Consider the following 19,826-nt stretch of genomic DNA (forward strand, 5'->3'; position numbering starts at 1 on the left):
TGCCCCCACTCACTTGAAATTCTGTGAGCAGTGAGAGTAATATCCGGCATCTTCTCGTTCTTTCCGTCCCTGTTCGCGGCACGGGTAAGTTGTTTTATCCACGTTTCACTAACTTCTGCTTTTTTACCTTTGAAAATTTATAAACTTCTTTCCAAAATTACTTATGTAAATCTTTTATAAAGGTTGAGTTTAAACTAATTTTTAATTTGTTCTTAGAAATTTTGCCGCTAATTAAAACAAGAGTTCTTTGGAACGTGGAAATTTCATTTGCGGGAAAGAAGTATAAAACCAAAAAGTTAAAATGTAAGTAAAATATGTTAACAAATACAGTGACTTAAAAAGTTAAGTTTTCGTGCAGTATTGGAGTTTATGCCGTACATTTTTCTTAACTACGGAGAATTTTCTTCATCAAATTTAACGCTTGAGAACTTTAGTCTATGAGTCGATGGCAGCCATTACGGCTCGACTGGAAAGTTCTCGTTTCCGGGTTTGAAGCTGACATGATTCTCTTAAACTTATCGATCAGTTTTACGATTTTTTTCTTGCCATAATTATCATATAAAACGAGTTTCTAATAACGTTTGAAATATTTTGGACATTACATAATTTAAATTTGTCTAACCGTTTTTAGTGCGGAAAAGTTTAACTTCATCAGAGACAAAACTAGCAAAGTTAAGTGCCTCATAGCCAAAGCTAAGGCCATATTTTGAAAATCGATAATTGGGATATTCTAATACTTAGGTGGCAGTATAGAATGTTCAGTCTTCCTTTAAGAGTCTGGAAAAGTTTACAACTGCCTAAATCTGGTTTTTCTAATGTACGATTAACTACTACTGTACAAGAATCTATTAGGTGAGTTAAACACCTAAGCTTGTAGAAAAAGAACCCTCTCATTTTGGCATGCCTCCATTTTGTTTCTCAATGGAGCATGAATGCTTGTGAGAGGCAGATTAAATTAGTGAATTTGCCTTCGGTGTCCACACATTAAGGTCTGGATCCGTTTCTCTAAATTCACAACAGCCATTACTTTGCTGAAGAATTCATTTATGAATTTGTACAAGGGGGAAATTTTTAAAACGAAATTAATTATGATTTATAATTAATGATGAACTGACAAAGAATAAAGTAGATTTAAAAGGATGCATTTGTTTTATTGTAGGACTTACGGAGCAATGTCAGGAAGTTACCGCAGCAGCAATGGTACAAGCGGAGGCCATCGTAATGGAATTGGACAGAGGAATGGTTTTGGCAGTAGTGGCTCCAATGAGAACAACAGAGGAGGATCCAGTCGCTTTGGAAATCGTAATGGTGGCAGTAATGGCATGTCAATGGCGAATCGTAATCAGCGCTCTTCTACTGGGGCTGGTGCCAATTTGAGAAAACCAAATTGGGACTATGAAAATTTGAAACCATTCAAGAAGGACTTTTATATTCCTCACCCAAATGTCCAATCACGGCACCCGCGGGAGATAGAAATGTTCAGGTCAGAAATTATACCTCTCTCTGTAATAAGTTTCTTTTACCTTTAAGTATGGAATTAACATTTGAAAATTTTATATAGGGATGAGAACAAAATAACACTAAAAGGTGACAAAGTACCGAATCCAATACAGTTTTTCGAAGAGGGCAATTTTCCTGATTATGTAATGCAAGGAATTAGGAAGCAAGGCTTCGCAGAGCCTACTGCCATTCAAGCCCAGGGATGGCCGATTGCTATGTCTGGACAGAATATGGTGGGAATCGCACAGACTGGTTCTGGAAAAACACTGGCTTACATTTTGCCTGCGATCGTTCATATAAATAGCCAGCAACCGCTTAATCGTGGAGATGGTCCAATTGCTCTTGTTCTTGCACCTACACGAGAACTTGCTCAGCAAATTCAAACTGTAGCTAATGATTTTGGCTCTCTCTCCTACGTTCGTAATACCTGCATCTTTGGAGGTGCTCCCAAAGGTAGCCAGGCACGTGACCTTGAGAGAGGAGTAGAAATCTGCATTGCAACTCCAGGACGTTTGATTGATTTCCTGGAGAGAGGAACAACCAACTTGCGTAGATGTACTTATCTAGTTCTAGACGAGGCCGATCGTATGTTAGACATGGGTTTTGAACCGCAAATTAGAAAGATCATTGAACAAATTAGACCAGACCGGCAGGTGCTCATGTGGTCCGCTACCTGGCCAAAGGAAGTTAGGAATCTTGCCGAAGAATATCTAACTAATTACACCCAATTGAACATAGGATCATTGACCCTTGCTGCTAATCACAACATCCTTCAAATTATCGATGTATGTCAGGAACATGAAAAAGAAGCCAAGTAAGGATATATTAAATATTTTCACCCATACTGTTTATAAGAAAGTCTTAATGATGATACTAACTTATGATTTTACGTGATAATAAGTACCATTTAACCTCTAAGAAGAACTGACAAAACCTTTGTTTTATCCTTAAAATACAGAAAGAAAAGTTAGCAGTTTTTCATAACGCTCCTGTTTATTTTTCAGATTAGGAACATTGCTGCAGGAGATTGGTAATGTAAATGACGACGGTGGAAAGACAATAATATTTGTTGAAACTAAGAAAAAAGTAGAAAGCATAACAAGAAACATCCGGCGTTACGGTTGGCCGGCAGTATGTATGCATGGCGATAAATCTCAACAAGAACGTGATTATGTTTTGAGAGGTATGATTTTGAATAATGTGATAATTTTCTTAAGCAGGAGAAATAAAATATTCAGCGATGCTATTTTAATTTTTCAGAATTTAGGAACAAGAAAGGTTCTATTCTTGTAGCAACAGATGTTGCTGCTCGTGGATTAGGTAAGTGCTTTACAGCCAAATTTCTGTTCGACGTGCAATAAGGTTCCACTTCTACGTTTTTTTGTCTTTAAAAGTCGACTCGGATTAGTAGAATGGTAGGGGAAGGGCGGTGGGGATACGACAGAGGTGGCGATGTAGCACAGACTGGTTATATGAAGCGATGTCTCACTTTGAGAATGTTTAAATTATTCTTTTTTTTTCTATCACGTCTTAAACAATGATTGAACGTGCAGCAACAATCAGCTCATTTAATAACTAACAAGTACTTGTGAATATGTAGAGTATTTTCTATTATCACTGACAAAAGTCTGGTAGTAATTTTTATAAGCTAATAATATGATAGAAGGCATTAGTTAGCTGGTCTTTATAAGCGGGCTTTCATAATTTTTTGCTCCTCTCTCTCTCTCTCTATATATATATATATATATATATATATATATATGAATGATATCAAGCAATACTCTATTGTCGTTTCTTATTTAATTTAATTAGCGAATCATAAGCAATGCTATAGTTGATGGTAGGACTGTTTTCACGCGCAGATGATAAATGTTAATTGAGATAGTTTTTTCCTCTAGGATGCATTTAATTTTTTGTAGTTAAAGCAAAATTATTTCAGATTTTTTAAATTATAACGAATTTTATTTACTTTTTTAAGTAACATCTTATAGGGAGGTAACATATCATAAGTTTTTTAAAGATATTTTTCGAAATTTTAATTTTGCCAGCATAAATGAGAGAAATTTCTAATGCAGTCTATTACTAACTAGTATTTGCAGCTTAAAAGAAAGAACTACAACAAAGAAAAGATCGCAGATTCAATGAAAAATCTCATCAAAACCAACGTTTAAGCTTAAGGAAATAAATATTATTCAACGACTTTAAATTTTTAATTCCTTAAGCTGGAACGTTGGAAGTTAAATATTTTCAGTGCATCTGCGATTTGGAGGAACGGCCTGGTTCAGAAGTGTTTATTAAATGGGACATAATAATTGGTTGTGAGCATCTTACGGTTTATTTTAATCAGTCTGGTTGTCTTTTGTTTCAGAGGCACATGGTGCACAAAATGTGTTGAGTGTGCGATGAACGATCGTGATAGATAAAGAAAAAACATGGCTCACTCATAAGTACATGCGCTATTCTAATTGTGCATGAACTGCTGTACTCAATGTGCCTCTGTGTACTGCCTGTGTACCACATGCAATAATTTTGTGGTGCTCGGGTCTTATCGCGCTGGTTGGTTGTGAGAAAGAGAGATATAGCACTGTACGGGTTGCATTTCGTTCGATACATCACACTTCATAGCCAATGCTCAGCCGGTCAGAGACAACAATCTTACGATTTTGCTACTATCGCTACTATCAATGGCGATTAGGACTTGACATTGCGATTTGAACACTTGCATTCAAGCATAGCCAAGATGCGTGGGCCGATCCGGCCAGATGGAATGCAATGTTCAGCGGTAACAGGGTTTGTATTTATTATGCAACTAACGTACATTCCGTTTTACACGTAACATCCATTAGTCTGTGATATTCGATGGTGAGATTTTCCTCGAAACTTCCAACAAAAAATCTTAAAATCTGGAATTCTCACCATGTTCAATATAAACTTATTATAAAATTCGTGTATACAGGGTAGGTTAATTTTGTTTAAGACTTTCCGGTCAATCCATCAATTTTTTTTATTACAGATTAAAAATGACTTTATACTTCAATGAGGTAACTTTTTTAAGTCTAAAGCCTGACTAATATCACAGAAAAGTGCATAATATATATTATACTCTTTATTGCGAAAGTGTCTATATAATTACAATACTTTCATATATTCTTGTGCAATGTCGAATCATGGTTAATTGCCAGTTTCTCAATGATTTTGGGATAATAGAGAATGAAAATTAATTTTAATCAAAACAATTCTGTTTTACAATTGATAAACCTCGCGACTTAATGTATTTCTAATCGAGTCTCCTTGATTAGGTTATTTTTCTAATTGTGGCTTTCTGGTTTAGACGTAGACGATGTTAAGTATGTCATCAACTTCGACTATCCATCTTCGTCTGAAGATTACATTCATAGAATTGGGCGAACAGGTCGCTCTCAATGCACCGGAACTAGCTACGCGTTCTTCACACCGCAAAATGGCCGACAAGCGAAAGACTTGATAAATGTATTGAAAGAGGCTAACCAAGTGATAAATCCAAAATTATCTGAGCTCGCCACGAAAACTGGAGGAGGTGGAGGTTATGGTGCTCGAAGTAAGTATGATTGTAATTTTGATAAATATTTGTCTTTACTATTTATTGCCATTCCATATGCTTTTATTACGTAATGATTAATTTGTATTGCAGATCGTTGGGGATACGCTGGGAACCGCGGAAGAGAAAATACCTTTTCGGGTACACACAAGCGTTTTGATTCGAGCCGAAACAACAGCTACAATTATAGCTGATTTCTTAGCGCAATAACTAAATAATTTAATTCTCATACTGATTGTATGATCATATAAAACTTTAGTTTGATTTGAATATTTATATTACTTGTGATTGACAGAAATCTCGGTGTTCATTCACCTACACTTAAGCTATTATCAATAGATCTTGCTTAATCACAATTTTCGAATGCTAATTTTAAAACTCAGGGTACCAACGAAACCTATCTGTTTTAAGTATATACCGTAATAGAATTTTTTAAAATGAATCTTGCAAATTGAAAGATTCGGGAAATATGATGGTAGAAGTACAAAAAAATATTCTAACATAATTATTTATGATTCGATAGAACTGTAAATACTTTCTGTTTTTTAAATATCTTTGAAAGCTGTTGGTACAAATGATATTTATTTAATTTTTCTTATCATTCGAAATACTTGAAAAAATTTTCGATAATAGTTACCGTGGACTTAGTTAACTACCAAATATCAGTATTCATTCCAACTTCTTAGGTGACCAATTCAAGTTTTTGGTCGTTCTTTAACGATACACGTTGATACGTGTAAATGTAATTCAAGGTTATATTAAATGTAGTAACTGTACAATTACATATACACGTCGTCGAAAGGTTAATGAAATCTTTAGGTAGAAAATATAAATGGAGGAACAAAAGCGTAGTGCAATAATCTACGAAATGAAGACATTCTTTTTACAGTTTATTACTTTTTATGTATGCTTTAACCGTATTCTAACAAAAAGATAACTGTGAAGCTTGATCTTACCGAAATTCTTTTTACTTTAAAGTAGATTTATATAGTTTTGTTAATCGTACAATTTCAATCAGCACTATGTTTTTATTGTAATAATAAGTAACAAGTGTCACAATAATACTGCACATTCATGTCACATTATAAACCGTATAACGCATAAATGAGATCCAATTATGTACGTTATCTTCATTAATGTACCCTTCGTATTTTTCTGGTCCTTTCCTTTTATTTGATTATTCTAACTGCTAAATAATACACAGCAAGGCAAAAATTGATTCATTTGTAGTTTGGGTACCTAAACTACACACTCAATAAAATTTAATGTACTTCTTACTGAACTACATGATTCATTGTGTTTCTCGCGGCAATATCGAATTAATGTAATTAGTTGAAATAAGATAAACATATGTTTTCTCACTAACTTTTTGCATCGGTGCAATAAGTTAGAATAACAAAACGTGCTTCTCTTATTTCAACTAATTGCATCGGTTCAGCTGTACATACATTGGAAGAAAATAAATACATTATATGCCGAATCCTAATGTTGAGGAGACTGAATGCAATATGACATTACTATAGCGTATGATATGTTTATTATTTTTCAGAGACTAAAATAAAGACCACGTGATTCCCATACCATTTCTCTGCTTTGCGAAACTGCGAAAGCTTTGCGATGCTCGAGTCTCGACGGTCTCTCGTTGAACGCGGTATATATACTTTATATTTTTTAGTATAGTACAAGCTATATTTATTCTTCAATTTGTAGCCCAAGGATTAATTATGGGATGCGGAACCAATGGTACCGTAGGAGCAAAATAATGTTTCTTATGTTTTTATCACATACGGCAATTTGTAAAAATGAAAGACGGAGCTTCAAATTTTTTACATTATATTAGGGCATAAGCCAAACGATTGAAAGCTAATAGTTGTATTTGTATTCGTTCCATAAATTATTTCAGATTGTAAATCTGATACAACCACGTACAACTTTAAATCATAATAAGTAAATAAAAGTAGCTTATCTTTTACCGAAAATCTCGGTGGAGCGATTCGGCTAAGTACAGTTTCTGTAACTTCAACTGAACATGATTGAATAGCTAAACAAGATTTTCGGTAAAAGAGATAGTTTTTACTGAAAAGCGAGAAGTACTATAAAATTGAGTCACTTTTGTAAAGTTGAGACGAAAAAGAAGTGGTGTATGGAAAATGGAAACAGAAGGTAGAATGTGAAAAAGAGTAGTGACCGTATCGGGCATTCGGGCAACAAAAGTAGGTATGCAAAAGAGAAGCGGGAGACGGGAATAGCGTGTTGAGAGCACCACCAACGGTACCAAACAGAAACTAAGCAACGACAAGAGATAAAAAGGAGCAAAGCCAGACAAGCGCAGAGAACCGAGCTTCAAACCGGAGTACAAGTGCTGCCCAGGCTGCGCTCGTTCGGCAGTCGGCTGCTTTAGTAGTTTATGTTTAGCTATAAGTGATGAGATACAGGGGGCGGAAACTCTCTGCAAGATAGGTAAACCCGTAAAGCGTAGTTCGTCCAAATTTTCGAGTGGTGAGATGGCGCTAGAAGCACAGGAACTCTTTGCATGTGTAAGTGTGTCCGTTTATGTGTGTGTATATATATATGCATACGTAGAATATATACTATATATATAAGTCAATCCAAAAGAAAACACCAAAAAATTTAATTTAAATTTTTATATTTTTAAAATATCAAAAATACATTTGCTTTCTATAAATACATATATAACAAGAATATTAACAATAAATATAAAATTAAACATATTTTCCTTAAAAATTCATATAAATAATCAATTATCACAATAGTCATTTAAAGAGTGATGGAAAATGTAATCAAACTTCACAATTTTCTGCAGTTTGCTTGATGTAATTAATTAATCGAAGTTTTCAGTCTTTTGTTAACATTTATATTAAATAGCGAAGTACATAATCTAGGTTTTGATAATTTTTCATGTCACTCTTCAATTATAAAATTTAATCTCCCAAAGCTGCTCTTGTGCTCTCTTAAAGGTAATTCTAGATATTTTAGTGGAACTGGTTGCTGACTAGCTGTCCATATATAATTAACTATACTCATCTTTTGATATCAGACTCTTTGAAACAATAGTTTATTATGGTTTGATTTTATTCTCACTTTTGCTTCTGCGTTGATTGCTGCTCTTTTAATGGTCTCTGTACTGTTCCTTTTTTTTCACCTTTTTCCTTTTTTAATGTTTTCAAATATTTATTTTGTGCTTCCTTTGCAAATAAATTATTTCCCACTCGTTGTTCTTTTCCTTGCAATATTCTATTAATATTGGTGCACCATCTCACAATATATTGAGCTAATATCACTTGCATAAGCAGTGATTTTAAAAGAATATTGTGTTTCTCACAATTAATCCATAGTAAATCAAGCTCTATCCATAACATTGTCTCTAATTTTGTCCATAAATTTTTTGTCTCTACATTCTTTTTCATGTTTTGTTGTAAAACTTCTTGCGCTTTTTGGAATACTTGGACTACATTGTTGGTGGGCTGCGTTTCATTATTTACTAAACTTTTTTCACAATATGAACAATTTTTTATCTCTGTATTTTGTAATAGTTTTATGACCATTTTATTTAGAGTCGTTATCTTCTCCATATTCATATTATTAATATATTTATCTATTTCCTCTTTGGCATCATCTATTATAATTTCTTCAAATTCATCTTCATTGTCTTGTTTATTAATCTGTTCATTTTGTAACATAGATTTTAATGTGAAGAGCAAATCTCCATTGCATACATCTTCACAATTTGTCTTTCGTGTTCTCTTTGTTGTCAAGTTATTAATTAACAATGCTTTGTAATATGTTTCAAATTGAGTGCAAGTTGGAATGCTGTTGTTTCTTCCAAAGGTTCTTATCTGACCAAAAAAATTCTCCAGTGGATCTTGATTGATCATCCTGGGTTTTAAAGAAAGAAATCCTTTTTCTTTCATCATGTGCCATAATTTTTGGAAGCCTAGTATTGTACATTTCCAGTTTTTTAAACATGGTGGGTTCTTCACTGGCTGTTTGGTTTTTTTATCAACGAATCTCATATCTTCTAACTTAACTATAGCACTTTTCCAGAACTCTTCATGTTTACTATTTACTTTCACTATAGTTCTCAACGGTGCTTCTGGTGTCTTTGTGGTATATCCATTCACTGAGTCAAAAAGATCATTAAAAAATTTAAGCATTTCCGCAGTGTTTTGGCCTTCTTTCTTTGGAATTTGGAGGGGACCCTCTTTGGAAATTATATGACCTATAATTTAAAGAACATCAGAAAATAACTTAATGAAAGCTCACAAATATAAAGTAATAGAAAAAAAAACAAAAGTTTACCTTTAAGCTTTGTATGGTACATGATAAAACTAGCCATAGTTTTACTTAAAACTTGCGCAGCATGCTTTACTCTCATTTTTTTTATTTTCTTAATCACCACATGCTCCGCTGTAATTTTAGGCATCAATTTATATAAATGATCCATTGAATCCATCTTATATGCTGTTTGAACTATATCCCATGAAGCTATTTGCCTTTCATTTTCATTTTTATTCTTAAAGTTAATTTCCAGATCTTTTGTCAACATATTATTTCTTATAGACTTTATTAAGTGCGGTGGGTCATATATTGGTACAATTTCCTCTCCAAATAATTTAATGCAGTAGTCTGTCAAAATAAATTTTGTTTTAAAAAATTCAGTTTACATGTAAAGAGTTATTATTCGTTATAAATTAAGTACAATAAATAAAAACATACCATTTTCATTTTCACTGCGGAAAGATTCCCTTTTCAATTTATTTATAGCAGCAACATTTGTTCCTGCTTGATCGCAGACAAAAGCAAGAACATGAAGACCAGATTCTAATACTGATTCCAATACTCTTTTAATGCAATCAACTAATTGGTTAGTTTTAGTTGCAGCATCACAAAAGAAATAGGCTAATGGAAACTTCCATCCAGAATGTATGCCACGTACCATGAAAATTAGAGCATGGTCAGCAAACTTTGGTGTTCTTACAAATCCAAAGTCTTCAAATCCTGTTATGTAAGTTTTCGTGCTGTTATAATCAACATGTGCACTAAGTGCTACTTCATCCCACATTAAAGCGCAATACTTTTCTTTCTCTGACATTTGTGTCACTGATTCCTTCAAATGTTGATTTATAAATTTCATCGGACCAGGATAAGTATTAATTTTCTGCAGCATTGTACGTAATGTTCTAGTGGCAGGAAGATGGAACATTTCTCTTAAAAATAAATATGCTCTTGATGATTGTTTCCATAATGAAATAGCTAGGATCTTTTCATCCAAAGTATATCTTCGCCCCTGCAGAAAAGGTTAAAAACATATATTTGTGTGTACATTTTCTATGTGAATTTATTCATATACGACAGTACATAACATTTATAATAATCTAATTTCTTAAATTTTTTAATTTTCACAGTCTTTTATAACGTATATTTATTACTATACTTATTACAGTATTATATATAAATATATTTAATTAATATAACTATTCACGCATAATTGTAGCTTAAGTATTATTTTATATACACTTAGTTAAAATATTATGTCTGTCATAATTAATTTATTCTATTAATTTGTATGTATTTAGATTTTAAAGAATCTTAATAACATATAAGAGAAAAGACTTCAAATGCACTACTTTTTTATAAAAAACAGGAGTGTGAACGTAATTTTATACTTTTGATACTAATCATCTAATTGAGGCACTATTGTACCTCTTAATGATGCAGTTTAAGGAAGGCAAAATGACAATCCTTTATACAGGACATCATTTATATCAAAACCGAGTGCTTTAGCTTTAGCTATATTATAATATAATTTTTTCCATACCCTTGGTGCATATGCAGATGCCTTTATTTGCATATAAATAAAATTTCGTTGCTGTTGTGTTAGTTGACTCAGTAATTTTTCAATAGATTTAGATTTACTATATTTTTCTGCTTCTTTTAATCGCTGTTTTAACAACATATTTTTTTTCTGAGTATCTCTTTCCTTTTTTTCAAACACTTTAGCTATTTTGTACAGTTTCCTTTCTCTTCCACTCAGATTCTTCATATTTGTCCTTTTAGCTAATAAATAATTTCGTGGGTTTCCCTTCTCACTTACAATTTCTATTGTGCTTATGGGTACTTCCACATTAAACTCTCTTGAAACATCTACAATTTAAATTAAATTAAAGTTAAATTTTATAGAACAAAATATTTTCTAAAATTTATAAAACTGCTTGAAATACTTGCCAATTTCCATTACATCATCATTTATAGAGTCATGTGGCTCCAAGAAAGTTGATAATGAATAATTATCTGTAATCAAAATTAATTAATTTGAAACAGTTATTGTTGCACACTAGTTTTAATCAATGAAATATACTTTTATATTTCTTACCAGTATTCAATCTTTCTTTAGATGTTGAGCATGGTTTATTGGATGATACAGCTATCTCAATTGGTGATAAACGATCATCAACTGTAATTAAAACAATCAAAATATAAATATTATGTTACTTATGAAAACTTTATAATATAAAATTGAAAGAAAAAGAATAACTCACCTGATTCAGTCTCTACAGATTGTATCGTGTAATCAGTTATAATATTAATACTGGGTTTCGCAGAAGATTTTAATTTTTTCTGTTTATGTGTTTCTTCATAATCAGATTCTTTAAAGTGTCTGTAGCACACTACACACTTTTTTAGACCTTCATCATCTAAATGTGCCACTTTTGAAGAATATATACATTTCTTCCACTGAGCAAATCTTGTGGCTACTTTTGGGAAAATATGTTGTGGTGCATCCCATCTTGAAGGGCATCCCAAAACGCAACAACTTTTTCCCATTGCAACTGTTAGTGTTTCCTAAGAAAAAACAAGATTTAATTATGCAACTACTTGTATATACGTTATTGGTAAATGAAAAAGTTAATAATATTTGAGCTGAACTAACCCACGCAACAATTTACACCAAACTTCACACTTTCTCCACTAAAAAAATGAAGGTGTAATAGTGAAATTGTTTTATCCAGTTGCCTTTCTTTCTTTTCTACACACAAATTATCACTTTCTATTCAATTTTATGCGTCTTTCTGCAAAATTAAGACCCGATAAAAATTACACGTCTACTCTATACGGCTGAAAGGCAAAGCCCCGCGGAATGGAGTTTTGGCGCCAAAAAAGCGCATCATATGCTATCATACAATAATTTTTGTTTAGGCAAAATTAACACATATCTTGTATCTAAACAAGTAAAAAAACTTAAAAATTTAATTTCAAAGGCTTTTTAAGTGTTAATTATTGTTAATTAGTATTAATAAATAAATAGGTGAATAAAAAACTCTGTTTCACAGTTCTGACACCTGGCGGCGCCACAGTCATCGATCGCAGCGCCATCGCACCACTCGAAAATCTGGAGGAACTAAGCATTACGGGTGAATTGTGTATATGAGAGTTTCCGCCCCCTGATGAGATAGCTCTGGAATCTGGATTACACTTGCACTGTTGTTAGTCGTTGCTGCTGTCCTACAAAAAATGGAAACATGGCGACATATTTGAAACGGACGTCAAAATTGTTTGACCTCTCATTAAGGCAGGGAGGGCAGGGATCAGCTAATGTGAACTTGAGAGATTTAATGTGTCCTGTGTGCCGTGGCATTTTAATTGAGCCTGTAACTCTTCCTTGCACACATAACCTCTGTTTGCGTTGCCTAAAAGGAACTTTCGAACACAATAGCCTTAGCTGTCCCCTTTGCAGAGTTCGAGTTGGTTCTTGGCTAAGAACTGCCACTAAGTCGGAAACGCTTGTAAACACAGGCCTTTGGGAGTTGATTCGTTCGAAATTCCCTAAAGAGGTCGAGGACAAATTCAACGGGGATGATGCAGACATTGACTTGAATTCTGGTAAGTGACATTCTACGTGAATAAACAAACATAACCTAACCTTACAAATGTAAAAAGCAAGACATCAAGATAGCTATTTTATATATATTTATGGTTCTTCTGAGCAAGACTCTTAAAATGTTACTTTATTTATTTTACTGCATGACTGTGGAGAATGATTTATTAATAATCTCATCACTCAGAATCTTTAAGATCAGAAATGAAGATATAAAGGTATACATTATTGGTGGTACAATTCAGTGCATGTGTTGATTTTAGGTTTTACTACTGCTAACAAAATACTCAGTGCTGCAGGAGAGATTAGGAGAGAATATGAAGCTCAACTACAGATGGCAGAACAAGAGATACGTCTTCAAAGAGAGGCAGCAGAACTTGCTAGTCAGGCGCTTATTCGTAAGATCCAAGAGGAGGAGCAACAGAAAATTGTTCAACTAGCAAAGGACCAACTTCTTGCAAAAACTTTAGTGAAAAAAGAAATCTCTGCAAAGCAGAAAGACTCAGATAAATATTATAATGAATGCCTTAATATGTCATTACGGAATCATTCTTTGGAATCACAAAATGCAAATGTTAAATTGAAGCGTTCAAGTCAGACAGATGCTTCAAAATCAGAAAGCACTGGTTTAGAAAGTGGTAAGATTAATCTTTCTGATATTAAAGATGGATCTGAATTAAGGCGTTCAAATATTGCATTAATATCAAAAATTCGTGCAGAAAGATTTGCTTCCAATTTGAAAGCAAGTGCACCCAATACAATGAAAGAGAGTGCTAAATTATGTTGTCCCAAGTCTGTAACGGTGTATAATACTATTACAAAAACTGTGAAACATCAGAATGTTTCTCAGCCCAGTACTTCAGGCTATACTGTAGATGGTTGTTCTTCATCAAAAGTTTATGGCACGCAAAGCAAAGAAGAACTGAATGTACCTAGTGACGTTTTAAATTGTAAAGGAAAGAGTTTGGGTGTGGAAGTTTGTGTTAATCTAATAGATGATGATGAGAGAACAGGAAGCGCAGAGAGTGCTGGAAGTCATGATAGCATCAATCAAGAAATTCATCATTTTAAACCAATCAAGGCAATGCCAAGGACTCCATTAAAAATTTCCTCAGGTAATTTAGTTAGATAAGGAAATAGAAATTAAATATTTTTATTGGTTGTGTTATAAACCTTTCCTTTTATAGATGGTAGACAAATAGACCCCAAATTGATAAGAGTAGTTCCTATTATGAAACGAGTTTTCAACCCAGTGCCAAAATCTCTGTCTGTTACTCATGTAAAAAAAATGATAGGATGCTCATGGAGTGCCTTTAGAGGTAATTCAATTTTATATCATCCTTGCAAGGTAGTGACAATAATTAACTATATTTCATTTGAACAGGTAAAATTCGACAAAAATTAGAAGTAGCTGGAAACTTGCAAAGTATAAAAATAATGGAAGATCAAAGATCGCCCCTATTGGCAATGCAATGTAACTTAACTGTCAATAAATCGTCAAAATCCATCAACGATGCGACACGAAGAATTGAAAGTGTACAAGAAGTTTCCTGCGATAACAATAAAAATTACACAAAAAATACAAATAAAACAATAAATGGTACTAAACTTAATAAAAATAGGTATGTTAAGAATGGTATGATAGCTAAGTACAGGCAACAAAAGCATATATGTCTGAACAAGAAAGGGGTGGATTTTGTCAAAGAAACAATAGCGGATGATTCGAGGAGTTCGGCATCCTCATCTTCTTTAAAACCAAGCTCGCCATGCGAGGAAAGCTTGCAAGAGCTCAAGGATGTAGTAGAGAATATTGCGGAGAGGATAAAGAAGAGAAAGATTAGTTCTGATAAGAAAACTTTACACAGGCTGCATAATATACATATTGATACTGAGATAGAAGTGGCTCGAAGAAGTACTAAGAAATTAGTAATATCCGAAGAAGGGGACGCTAGAGACGAGATCGAAGAAAACAAAGATGACACTGACGCACCAATCGTTACAAAGAAGGGAGTAAAAAGAAAAATTAGTAGTAAAACGATTTTGAAAGGAAAAGGTAGGGCCGTTGGAAAAATCAGAAATACCCATCCCGATTTATTGAAGAGTACTAAGGTCGAGGATGTTAGACTAAGAAAATCAACTAGGAATGCTAAATCTGAAGTGAAAAGATCGAAAAATCTGAGAAACAATGATATGTGTCAATATTCATCAGACTCCTATCACAATTCTTCAGAGAATATCAGTTTTAGATTGAGTGATAAGGTGAGTTTTTCAGACGAAGAGGTGATAAAAGAGCAAAGAAGAATTGAGAAGCTGGTAATGCAGGAGAAAGAGGATTTCGAGCTGGCACAGAGGCTTCAAGCTAAATATGATGAGATGGAAAGAGTGGCAGGACGCACTAGGCGATGTACTAGAGCCATAGCAACCGGTACTACAGAATTAGATTCTTTTAAGTATGACGTAACGAGAAAATCTAATAAAATGACCGGTGACCACAGTGGGAAATCGGCAATGGATCAAAGTATGAACAGTGAGACTAAGCGTGGTAGGCCTCAAAAGCGGATGCTTAAGTAATGTTTCCAATCTAAGATTATCCATAATACCAATGATAATTTCTCCTTGTTACCTACCATCTAGTGCAGGTAAAAATTTTCTAAAAAGTACATGCAAGAACGAATTTTAGACCAACAAAAATCCAAGTGCGATTTTTATTTCTTGTAAGTGTAGTTTATTTTATGCATCTTTATAAGAGTCGTATAAGCTAAACTACTGAGATTATGAAAAGGAAGTAACTGCTAATTACTTGGTATTTTGGATTACCTTACTAATAACTTTGAACTGAGAACCCTCCAAATGGGTGTTCCTATTAATTAAAGAATAGAGGACAATATCTTCTGAGGTTGAGGATATTTAAAGTGGCATTGCAAAAAATCGTAGAACCAGCAACACGATCCTCATCAATAGCTTGATTTCAGTGTTTCAAGAAGACTCAATCGTTTCTATATGTAAAAAGTAATTTTGCAACTTTATTAAAAAAAGTAGCACATAGTAACATTAGCTTTAGCAAAAATTTTCAGTATGATTTTCTATCTAGAATTATAGATAATTGGCTGAACCTTGGTTTATCCTACGCTACTACAGGATAAGACTTCCTGCAAAGGAGCCTGAAAATTAATAATTTTAAAAATCTAAATTTTTAACGGTTAATTTTTTATAAACTTTTTTCCAAAATAAATACAATATTAATATTAATGTTTGCTAGATATTTTTATGTAGATTTAGAAGATTAATTTTTAGGTATAGAAACAATCGAACATCCTTAAAGTTTTTAAATGAAGTTTTCGTCGATTGATCGTGTTCTTATGCCATACGCTTCTATACTATTCGAGCATGCACAAACTAGTTTATAATAAAATAGAAAGAGAGAAAGAAGAAAAGGAGAGTAAAACATCAGAGTTATTTTGCTAAAGTGAATGTTAGGTTCTAAGGGGTTTACCGTATAGCACAACTTTTAAATATCGTATGATGATCGTTTTCAGTTTGTTGCATTATGTGTTTTTTTACATCCAGTGAGATAAAACCTGTTAGTCACGGTAATGGATCGCAGAGACAAAAATAGCAACAAAAGCTATGTCCAAAGGGATGATATACATGTTCCAACCAGAAGGATTTCGGTATCCGCGAGGATTTTCTTTTCCAGTGAAAAAGTTATTGATGTAACTGAACAGAGCCGCTAGTTAACATGTAATAGCTAGTCATTGGTGATTTTCTTTTTAAAGTATAGGTTCGTGCAGAAATTATATGAAAAATCAATGAATTAAGTTGTCATTAATTGAAGTTTTCATGTTACTGGTATTATGAAAAACTAAATAATTTTTTTGTCGATTTAAATGCGCTATTGATATTTTTGATTTTTAAATAATGCAATCAAATTCTGTATTTTAATTGGATCTGTGAATATTATACATTATGCAATAATATTGACAGCATAGAAATTACATGCTATTAATATAGAAGAAACGACAGAAAATAAAACCTTTAATTTGTTTTCCAAATACTTCCGGATTTTTACATATATTAATTGAAGAAATTTATACAGCAAGAAAAATTTATTGTAATGTCATGAAAAATTATTTAGCTTATTATTAAAAAAGAGCAAACTTAATGCATAAATTTGATCGTATAAGATTTTATTTCAGTGTTCCAGAATTTAATTAATTTTTGCATATTTTTTTATACTATTGCAGTATTTACATCCGGAACTTGTATTCTTAATGCATAAATGTTAAATTCGTCCTTAAAGTTAGCCATACAATTGAATGAAACATTATTTTGATTAAAGGAAAGATGATCTTCCTGCTTTTTGCTAAATACTCTAGAGTGTATAGTAATTTTTAAAGGTCGATTAAAATAGTGTTAAGTGATTGTTAACGATGAATAAGATAAAAAATATCTTATTTTAATTTTTTCAGTAAGAGAACTGATACAATTCTGAATGAACTTTTGCAAGCCACTGTATTATATATTATCAAAATGCTATCCTACTTTATGAAATTTAATATAAAAACCAATTAAGACTGGGGCTCAATAAAATAAGAATGAATTCGTTTTTATGTAAATGAATCTTTTAACATTTACTTCGTCGTAGTTTGATAAAAGTTGCAAAGTATTTTTGTATGAAATACGAAAAAACATGCTACATATTTTTGCTTTATGCAAGATTGAATTGTTTTAATTTCCCAAGAAAACAAAGAAAAAGTTTACGAGGTGCCTGGGAGAAGCTGCGTCATTGCTACTCGTTACTATGTATTTTCGTATATTTTTAAATATAAGTTACTGTAAAGAAAAGAGCGTAGTGATTAATCGAGCCATCTTTTTATTGCGAGAATATATGAAGCAGAACAAAAAATTTCAATGTGAATGAGAGTGCGAGAGAGAGAGAGGGTGGGAAAGGGGGAGCGGGAGAGAGAGAGAGAAAGAGTGTGCGCGATCGTAAATTGTTATTTAAATTATACTTTATAGTTGTGATGAGGTAATAGTCTTTCAATTTTTTTTATACGAATCTTAAGTATAGTGTAAGATGTGAAAATTATGTGTAAGTGGTCAGTAATATGATTTTCAAAAAGGCTTCTAATTATTGTTAACATATAAACAGAATTTATATAAGAACAGAAGCTTCGATTTTATTGGTTGTGCTGGCTGTCATTTTATATATTTTTGGCTATATAAGTGATGTGATCAAATTCGATTTTATAATTCGGCTCAGCCTGCCGAGAAATGGCTTCTTGATAATCTTACTCTAAATTAACTGAGAGTATACCTGTAAAAAAATGCATGGAATTAAATTATAAAATAAGTGCATATGTATAGAGAAACTATTTAGTTATAAATATAAATATAGCAACTATGATGAATTTTTAAAAACAGTTATTGTTTAATTACCAAAAATAATTCGAGTAACTGCAGGGGCAAAAGTTTCGATAACAGCATTATTCCAGTCGAAGAACTGGAGAAGGTGAGGTAGATTAAAAAAAATTCTCTTAAAATTTTAGATTACTTCAAAATTAAAAAAAATAAAACATTCTGCTTCAAAGTTGTTTTAACATCTAGAAAATAATATAGTAAAATTTTAGGGACGGATAATATCGCTACTTACCCGAATCTTGGATTCTATCGAGGCTTTTCATTATAATACTGTCTGCTCTGATGTCTTTATGCTTTCTTCTAAAAATCATATTTTTCAAGTTGTTTAGAGACCAACAAAACTCTTGACCGACTCATTTCAAATTTTAACAGTATATTAAAAATTGCTTTCTTTTTAAAAGTACTTAGGATATTTTCATTATATTATATAATCTTTCTTTGTCATAAATAATTTTCTCGCAATTTTTTATGGGACTTTAGATAAATATACATATATATTTCAGAGAGAGATGTTATTTTATGTAAAACTTGGTATATCAAAAAGTCCAGTGCGCATTTTTCTAGTTACTCTCATAATTATTAATCAATAAACGTTGTTTTTTTATCTCAGTTTAAAATTTGCGTGAATAATGATTCTAGTTGAGTTATTATAAAGAAGGTCATGACGAAGAAATGCTATGCTGCTGACATTTTAATATTTATTGCTTTAAACCAAATCTAGTTTCATTTACCAAACAGTATGATTCATTCGCTGTTGCATATATTTGAACATCATTAAAAATAACATATAGAAGGTAGTTAAAAACGAGCAGTGATATAAGTATCCCTGCTCTGATCGCGTTATACTATAATCTTGTATAGTGAATTATAGAGCCACCGTGTTATCGTAATATAGCAAAATGTGAAATATATCGTAACTGATAACCGATAAGTTGTTCTCAAGCTACTTATTTTCTATGCAATATACTGACCTTGAAGTAACATACTGTTGACTCCTGCGCGAAATAAGCACTATTTCTTGTCATGACATTTCTTTAATAAAAACTTCATAATATTTATTATTAGTAATTAAATTTTATGAAAAATAAATTATACATTTTTGGTTTGAAAAAGAAGTTTTGTATTATTATAGAGGCAATTTTCTTCTTTTTACAAAACAAAAAATACGGTGAAAGGCTTTTCTGTAACAATGAGTCAATCAGTGAAAAGTTTTCAATAAAATTATTCTGTAATGTTATAAAAGCATTGCAGCACCAGGTTACGATAAATTGCATCATTGGCTCAAAATGGCACGATAGATCTGTATACTTTCTCTCTCGGTTGCTCTCGCTTTCTCTGCCTATTTTTCCGTTTTAGTTTTCATTTTTCTCAACTGTTTATACTCATTATACGATATATATTTTCCTTAAAAAAACTAAGATTAATTAAGGG

General features: G+C 32.4%; 2 protein-coding genes across 8 annotated transcripts; both read left to right on the top strand.

Moving 5' to 3' along the window:
* The first annotated feature begins 20 nt into the window (after positions 1-20).
* On the top strand, positions 21-6,195 carry LOC136773046 (ATP-dependent RNA helicase p62-like). Of its 5 annotated transcripts, none has more exons than XR_010822549.1 (9): positions 66-84; positions 217-303; positions 742-852; positions 1,160-1,483; positions 1,562-2,314; positions 2,505-2,683; positions 2,761-2,820; positions 3,869-4,290; positions 4,832-4,971. XR_010822549.1 is itself a non-coding variant. In XM_066726389.1 (9 exons), coding segments are annotated over exons 2-9 (1,776 nt in total). In that variant the 5' UTR covers positions 69-84; positions 217-301; the 3' UTR covers positions 5,272-6,195. The 5 variants fall into 5 exon arrangements, 4 of the variants coding, with proteins under 4 accessions (XP_066582488.1, XP_066582489.1, XP_066582486.1 ...); XM_066726389.1 differs by lacking the exon at positions 3,869-4,290 and adding an exon at positions 5,171-6,195 and having other exon boundaries at positions 69-84; positions 4,832-5,077; XM_066726391.1 differs by lacking the exons at positions 742-852; positions 3,869-4,290 and adding an exon at positions 5,171-6,195 and having other exon boundaries at positions 21-84; positions 4,832-5,077.
* A 1,322-nt stretch (positions 6,196-7,517) lies between these two features.
* Positions 7,518-18,736, top strand: LOC136772656 (E3 ubiquitin-protein ligase rnf168-like). Of its 3 annotated transcripts, XM_066725766.1 has the most exons (7): positions 7,518-7,614; positions 9,974-10,103; positions 12,430-12,979; positions 13,238-13,612; positions 13,694-14,089; positions 14,162-14,293; positions 14,359-18,736. In XM_066725766.1, exons 3-7 carry the CDS (start codon positions 12,619-12,621, stop codon positions 15,543-15,545), a joined length of 2,451 nt encoding a protein of 816 aa, XP_066581863.1. In that variant the 5' UTR covers positions 7,518-7,614; positions 9,974-10,103; positions 12,430-12,618; the 3' UTR covers positions 15,546-18,736. The 3 variants fall into 3 exon arrangements, with proteins under 3 accessions (XP_066581863.1, XP_066581861.1, XP_066581862.1); XM_066725764.1 differs by having other exon boundaries at positions 13,238-14,089; positions 14,359-18,735; XM_066725765.1 differs by lacking the exon at positions 9,974-10,103 and having other exon boundaries at positions 7,525-7,614; positions 13,238-14,089; positions 14,359-18,735.
* The last annotated feature ends 1,090 nt before the right edge of the window (positions 18,737-19,826 follow it).

Source organism: Prorops nasuta, unplaced genomic scaffold, assembly GCF_024137725.1.
Source record: "Prorops nasuta isolate Cenicafe-Biocafe unplaced genomic scaffold, Cenicafe_Pnas_1.2 PNAS00004, whole genome shotgun sequence".
NCBI classification, from domain to species: Eukaryota; Metazoa; Arthropoda; class Insecta; order Hymenoptera; family Bethylidae; genus Prorops; species Prorops nasuta.